General features: G+C 31.5%; 2 protein-coding genes across 3 annotated transcripts in view; both read right to left on the bottom strand.

The window, feature by feature from the left end:
* Arl6 (ADP ribosylation factor like GTPase 6) overlaps positions 1–7,488 on the bottom strand; it is a 29,878-nt gene that overhangs the window by 10,408 nt on the left and 11,982 nt on the right. For both annotated transcript variants that reach the window (XM_010644644.3, XM_010644637.3), the window contains exons 6-7: positions 5,449–5,543; positions 2,921–3,050 (exon numbers count right to left, since the gene is read on the bottom strand). In XM_010644644.3, the coding sequence (XP_010642946.1) occupies positions 2,921–3,050; positions 5,449–5,543 (225 nt within the window). The remainder of the gene's footprint in view (positions 1–2,920; positions 3,051–5,448; positions 5,544–7,488) is intronic.
* On the bottom strand, positions 3,804–4,045 carry LOC109117355 (small nuclear ribonucleoprotein G-like). Its single transcript, XM_033768076.1, is given in 1 exon segment — positions 3,804–4,045. A coding segment is annotated over 1 exon segment (228 nt). The 5' UTR covers positions 4,032–4,045.

Raw genomic sequence — 7,488 nt, 5'->3', positions numbered from 1 at the left:
TTTGAGACAGGGTGTCACTTTGTAGTTGAGACTGACCTGGAACTCACTATGTAGCCCAGGCTGGTCTTGAACTCACAGCAATAGCAAAACATCAGTAACTCAATTACTTACATCAAGAAAGGGCAAGCTAATGATTTATCAAACACACAGTCCCAAACAATATAATGAAGAAATCCTTTCCCCTTGACAAAGGTGTCACTATTCTAAAAACTGCATTTTTTCCTAACAGGTTCCAAATATTTGAATTCTATCTTTCTTCTTTTCTCTTAAATAAATAAAAAAATTATAACTAGAGCAAAAGCCAATGCCTTTACCATTTCCTAGAATGCTCTATATTCTACAGCTCTTAATTATTTCTCAATGGCCTTATCTGATATTTCTCCCTAGGGAGCTCCATCCAGCCATCCTGGAATCTGTGCTGTTCCTGAAAGACACCAGGGACCCTCTTATCCAAGAAAAATGTTTTCTTCCTGGCCTATCAATTTGGACAGTTATTTCTCCAAATTTTAACATTAATTGCTCCCTGATGTCAATTAGGGCTTAGAGTGGAAATGTCTTTCAATATTCTTTCTCTTGGGGCCAGGGATTTAACTCAGCTGTGCTGCCACCTGCTTTGCAAGTGCAAGGACCTGAGTTCAATCCCCGGTACCAAAAAAAGGAAAAAAATTATTCTCTTATCCTATTTATTTCTCTTCATCCTCCCAGCTGACATTTTATATATTTATTTACTATTTGTTTCTGCAATAAATAAACACACACACGCACGCACGTGCACACCATACTAGGGATTGAGTGAAAGAACACACAGGAAGAACAGTAACACAATTAGGCTCTAAAAATCAAGAGTTGACTATATGTTTAATATAGCGGGTTAAAAGAAACCACGAAAGTTTTCCTTTAATTCTCCAAATCTTTTTCATAACTTTTTCTATGACTTATTGCCCATAACCTTACATCTAACATACGGAACAGCAATATTTTACTTCTGTGTCACTGAGCATTATTTTTATATGTAAAACTGGAAAAGGATAATATGCTTCCAAATTTTACATGTTTTGAAAAATTGCAAAAATAACGAAGCTAATATGTGACATACTAATTTAAATTTAGAAAAGAGATGTCCAGTTTGAATTAAGGAGAAGCTGAAACTCTAGAAAAATTTGAAATAAATTCTTGGTATTCTTTGGCAAGTTGTATAGAAAATAGCATTACATTTCATATGTTCTATTAGCATCAGTATATTACTTTTTCTCTAGCAGAGAAATATTTAGATATAATTAAACTTATTAAAACTCAACTATTAATAATTTTAAGTAAAACAGGGTTTTTTTTGAGGGGCGAGGGTGAGGGAGAAAGGGAGACAAAGGGATGATATCCTACAGTAAGGATAAAGATATGCCATATACAGGAATATGCCATAAACATGAGCTAATATAAAAAATATAAGTAAAATGAAAATGGGGAAAGGAGAATTACATGACAAGAGAGGGAGGGGGAAGGGAAGGGGATTAAAAAAAGATATATTATGTACATGTACTCACTCCCCAAGATGACTGTAAATTGCATGTACTGCAAACATGTACTAATAAAAAAAATTAAAGGATCTCCACACTTGTCAATGTGATTCTAACAAACAATTTGAAATATTCAGTACAATGCAAGATTAAAAATTATTTTACTTTACCAACAATTTAGTCATGACTTAGGGAAATACAGTACAAAGGTTCTATCTCAACATGTTTCTGTATTCAAAACCCTACTTCTCTTTGCCACGCAAATAACACAAAACCTCAAATTCCAATTCAAGAATCATTTCTAAACACTGACTTTTCCTCTGATTCCAAAGTAAGGAAAGCTTTACTCAAGATAGTTTTCAAACCTGAATGGAGGTAGAGGAGGCCTATAGTACTGGGAAATTTCAAGCATTTCCTTGAGCTCTACTCTATTATTGCTCTTTCAGGACTGAGACCAGCACATAAAGTTCTTTACTGATCTGTACTATCTTCTGGCTTTATATTTTATTTCCTCTTGAAGAGGCAGGGGATTTTTCCTGCTTCTGTGTCCAACCTTCTCCCTTAGTTACTGTAATTTCTATGGAAAGGAAAAGCTTTTGATAAGAGGATGATATTCTGCAATAAGGAAAGATAGGTAGGTGGTAGGCAGAAGGGAGCTTACTAACGTAGGCACTGAAACACTATTTAATATATAATCTATAGTTATCCTTGTTGATATATTTTGGTAGACAAGAACACTGGAGTTAAATATATTAGTAAGAAACTGTTCCAAATAAACAATAATTAGTAATTTCAGACAGTAAGACTTTAACATTAGCAAGAGAAATAAAATTAATTTTACTGATTATTTTGGCAAAATTATTATGTACCTATTATGTACCTATTATGTACCAAGTGCAATCACTAGTGCAGAGGTTATATAAGTGGGGGGAAGAAAAACACTGCTGAAATTCCACCTCTCAGGGATTAACATTTTAGTACAGAAAGATAGACTATAAACAAAGCAAACAAACAAAAAGTGGTCACATGGTAATAGAGGCAGTCCCAAGGAAGCACCATAACAAGAAAATATTTTGAAGAAGATTCAGACAAGGTGGGGCCCATGTACAGATGCCTGAGATGGGACTGTGCTTGGCTGATTCCATATGCACAAGGAAATCAGTGTTAACTGAAGATGGAGGAATAAGTGGATTATATAAATTATTCTAACAGTTCACATTTTTCTATCCCCAAAGAGATTTTTAATTAATATATTAAGGGATACCAGAAATGCCATCATTCTATAAAACAAGACCCGTAGCTTACAATCTATGTTTGCCCACCTATAATGAGGAAAAAAAACAAAACCCCAAAAACAAACGAGAATTTTCAGAAAGATGAAATTAAAAGTAAATATAAAACTTTACCAAATATGCCATGGTTTATCTTTGATGTTCTCTAAGCACAGCAACTGAGACACTTTTACAGATGTCACTGCATCTCTAAGATCCATTTTATTTGCAAAGAATAAAATTGGAATTCGACGATGTTTAATATCTAAAAGAAAAAAATAAGATTATCATCATACTTCCAACTTTTTGGAACACTTTGCCTCAAATACTTAAAACAGAAATAAAATACATTGTTTCACAATTATTTCTTTGTATGTCATATATAACATTTAAAAACACATATGTCAAGCATGTATTTGGGCAATAAGGAAAATTATAAAATATTTTTTCTTCAAGTTATTGTCACTGTAGTTCAGAGCATTAAGCACAAGATGTATGAGGCCACAGAAGGAGGCTCAATAAGTAGTTATAGAGAAGCACCTATATAAAGTCAACCATCTTGCTTGCTTTGTTTCTCATGTGAACACATAAGAAGCGAACTTCAAGTACAAGTATAAAGAAGAGAAAGTGGATTCTGATTTTAGTTTTTAGTCACAGATCTAGAAATAAGGTAGATGTTGAAATATTTTAGCCCTGAATCATTTTTTTTTAAGATAAAACATCTAACTAGTTCAAAATTCACAAGACACAAAATGGTATATACTAAAGAGTCTCCTTTGTATCTGTGTCTCTGGCCGACTATCCTCCAAAGAAAAGGTTATCCATTATCATCAATGTCTTCCCATCATTTTATCTTATTTTATTTTATTTCCATTTGTGTACTCAGAACATTTGAGGAAGAATTTTTGACTTACAAAAGTTTAACAAAAAATTTAGTATGAAAATGTTATGACCCAATTTTTAGTCACAGCTAGGGCTCTGAGGCAGGGAATGGATTTCTCTGCTGAGCAGTTACTATTTAAACTCGTTCTAAGGCTTCCAACATGATGATACCATTTCCTCGTATTACCACCATTCCAATATTGTTCTGTTGCCCACTAGTTGCCATCTCCACACATTCATCTATCACAAGATTCATAAAGGGATCAAATCCTCACTATATTCCTTGGACATGTCTGCCACCATTTAATTTCAACGATAATTTGTCCATAAATTTTTTCAGCTTGGGAGGGGGAGCCTTGCTCATCTTGTCTAATTCGCTTCCCATCATTTTAAACATATGTATTTCTAGATAAAATTATTAAAATGCCATTATTCATACAACCAGCATGTCAATATCTTATTTAATGCATTTACTTTTTCACTTAGTTCATATCTTGTGTTCCATATTAGTACATATAGAATACATGGAAAATTTCCTCATTAAGGAAATCAAGGTTCCCATCGTATTTGAAGCAGTTCTGGTAGAAACTATTTCAATATATTGGTCAACATTCTAACATTTTATGCGAAAGTAGCAAGATAGATTTTAAAAAGGCAAATTCAAAAATCCATTCTCAACTTAGACCCAATAAGACTGATAAGCTTTGAAATGAGTCACATAAAAAGTACAGGCAGTACAGTTTTTCTCAAAAATTCGAGATTGTCAGATAAAAAACACTGAAGATATATACAGTCAAGCAGGCTGAATTATTAGAAAGCCTTATACTAAATTTTATTTCATTTTTAACAAAGCTACAGTTCTTTTCAACTATCATCCTTTTCTAAAAGTCCTAGTATAAAGAGTAGTTAAAATCTTTTTGCCATGAATAAAACTAGAAATGAAGAGTTCCATAATACTCACTGCAGCATAGTCTGTAGGGGAGGTAGGGGGAAAAACTGAACAGTGTATGCACACAGGACAGAATATTAGGAGGCAGTAAGAAGAATAATTACATAATTATATGCAATTTGATCTGAAAGTACTTCCATCACATAGCATTGGAAGATGAAGAAGAGTGTAAAAAATATGGTCATATTTTGATATAAAATAATGATAGAACCCCTACCCCTTTAGCTCAATAATTATTGTTATTATCTGCCTATGTAAGTTTATATGTGTATGCTATGGCAAATTTTAAAATATGAAAAAAAAACACTGACTTATTAAAACTAGTTTGGTGAAAAACATCAACAGGGAGTTGACAGTTGGAAATTAAAAACAAAAAGATCTGTTTTAGAAGAATTCCTACAGTAAACATGTAAGAAATGCTGTGATAACACACACATACACATTTAGATACACATGAAAAAGCACATGAAAAGACAGTGACTAAGATAATTTTAACAGGTCTTGAAGTATACAGACTTTTGCTGCCTTCCTTATTTTTCCATCTGAAATATTTTTTCCTACTGGCACATATTTTCATATAATCAGGAGAAAAGAAAATTTTTATTTTTGAGGAAATAAATGCTAGAAAAAAATTGTAAAAAGCTTCAATATTTAAAAATATGGTAATATAGGCAAGTTGTTTATTATAAGTTTTGCATAGCTAAGTTATAAAATTCAAAAATTTTAAATAGGAGAAAGAACAACATTCTTTATTGATTCCTAAGAAACAATGTCTCATATGAAAAATATCCAAGGCAGACACCACAGGCTAAAAGACATCATATATATATACCTGGATGATTCAGAAGAGTATCAAGTTCTTCTTTAGCCACAACCATTCTTAATTTATCACTACTATCAATGACAAAAATAATGGCTTGTCCTTCTCTGTATAATATAAAGAGAAAATTAAAGTTATACTTAATAATTTTCCACATTTATTATCCACTTGAATATCTTAGTTTGTTATCTTTTCCTGTCTTATGTCCACTTACCATTAGAAGTTTTAGTGTTCTTATTAGTTTATATGACTAATATGTTGTTACATATTATGTAAACTACTCTTCCATTTTTCATAATTTCGTATTTTTTAAGATTATAAGTTTTCTGTTTAAGTAACTAGAATATAAAAAATAGTTAAAAGGCTATACCCCTCTTAGACATAATCATTATTCACATTTTGGTATAAATTCACTCTTTTCTTTGTGTATATTCCCAGTTAAATATCCACATCTGTATTTGAAATGGAATACTGCTACTTTATACTTAGACTTTCTCATATCTATATAAATTTCCATTTTTACAGTATTATTTGTATCATTTTTATATGAAAAACTTAAGCTAAACAACAGTATTTCTCAAGTATTTTACCATAAACCACAGTGAAAAATACATTTTACAGAGAAAAAGCAGACACACAAATAATATATTATTTATTTGAAATAGAAATCTGAAACAATACTGACAGTTTTTATTTTTACCCTGTTTGACACTTTGTAAAGGTGTGAGCCATCCAGCCACAGATCATTCTCTTTTTTTCAGTACTACAGATTAATTTAGGACCTTGCACATGCAGGGGATATATTTTAGTGTATTATTTTGCTCTGCATGTCATTAATTGCTAGTGAGGTTCATATCTTTCATATATTTACTGGATATCTATGCTTTCTTTATGAATCACTTATCCCAATCATTATATAATCTTAAAGTTCTATGTCAGTAATTAAATGAATAAAAAACTCTCTGATATTTTTCTCTTATCATTTAACAATAGATACTTTAGATTAACAGAACTATATGTTACTAATTGGTATAGACACCAACAAAATTGGAAATATATCAAGAACTTTAAAAATGTTCAAAACACTGTAGGCAAGTGATTTTATTTCTGGAATTTATTCTAAGGAAATGTGATCTATCACTAAGATTTACCTAACAAGATGTTAAATAGAAAATTATTGATAATCTTCAAAAACTGAGAACAAAAAATCAAAACCAAAACCAAAAAAACTGAGAATAATATTCATTTCCAAAAGTAAAATGTTAAGCAAAATAAGGCAAAGCTGTGTAACAAAAATTAGGTAATCATTAGGATTATATTCATTGTATTTTTTTTCTGATGTATCCAATCACAGAAAATTAACTGAAAAAAGTGATAAAAGTATATGTAGTACATAACTTAGATGGTTCATTTATCCTTACTTATGCAAAATTTACATAAATGTTTCAAAAAAGATGAAACAGGGCCGGGGATTTAGCTCAGTGGTTCCGCTGCCTGCCTTGCAAGCGTAAGATTCCGAGTTCAATCTCTGGTACCAAAACAAAACAAAACAAAACAAAAAAGAAGAAACATAACCAAAAGAATAATAATGGTAAATTTAAATTTATAAGTAGTGATATTTATGGAAAACAATATTTTAATAATATTTTCTAAACTTTTTTTTTTGGTACTGGGGATTGAACTTGGGTCTCTGGGCTTGCAAGGCAGGCAGTGGAACCACTAAGATAAATCCCTGGCCCTTATATTCTAAGCTTTAAAAACAGTGTACTCCTCATTTATTTTTTGGTGTCAGGGGTCGAACTTAGGACTTTGCACTTGCAAGGCAGGCACAGTGCCACTGAGCTAAATCTCCAGCCCTGTACATATGACTTTTAATAATATAAAAATAGCATGTAGAAATCATATAATTAATATTAAAGAATTATGTTAAGTTTGAAAGTAATCTTCACTTATAATTCTACTATTCCAAAACAATGCTATTAATAGTTTGGTGCATATCCCACTAACAATTTCTCTCTCTCTCTCTCTCTCTCTCTCTCTCTCTCTCTCTCT

Source organism: Fukomys damarensis, unplaced genomic scaffold (assembly GCF_012274545.1).
Source record: "Fukomys damarensis isolate Sample0158 unplaced genomic scaffold, DMR_v1.0_HiC HiC_scaffold_24, whole genome shotgun sequence".
Taxonomy (NCBI): Eukaryota; Metazoa; Chordata; class Mammalia; order Rodentia; family Bathyergidae; genus Fukomys; species Fukomys damarensis.
This window is presented reverse-complemented; position numbering and strand designations above follow the sequence as displayed.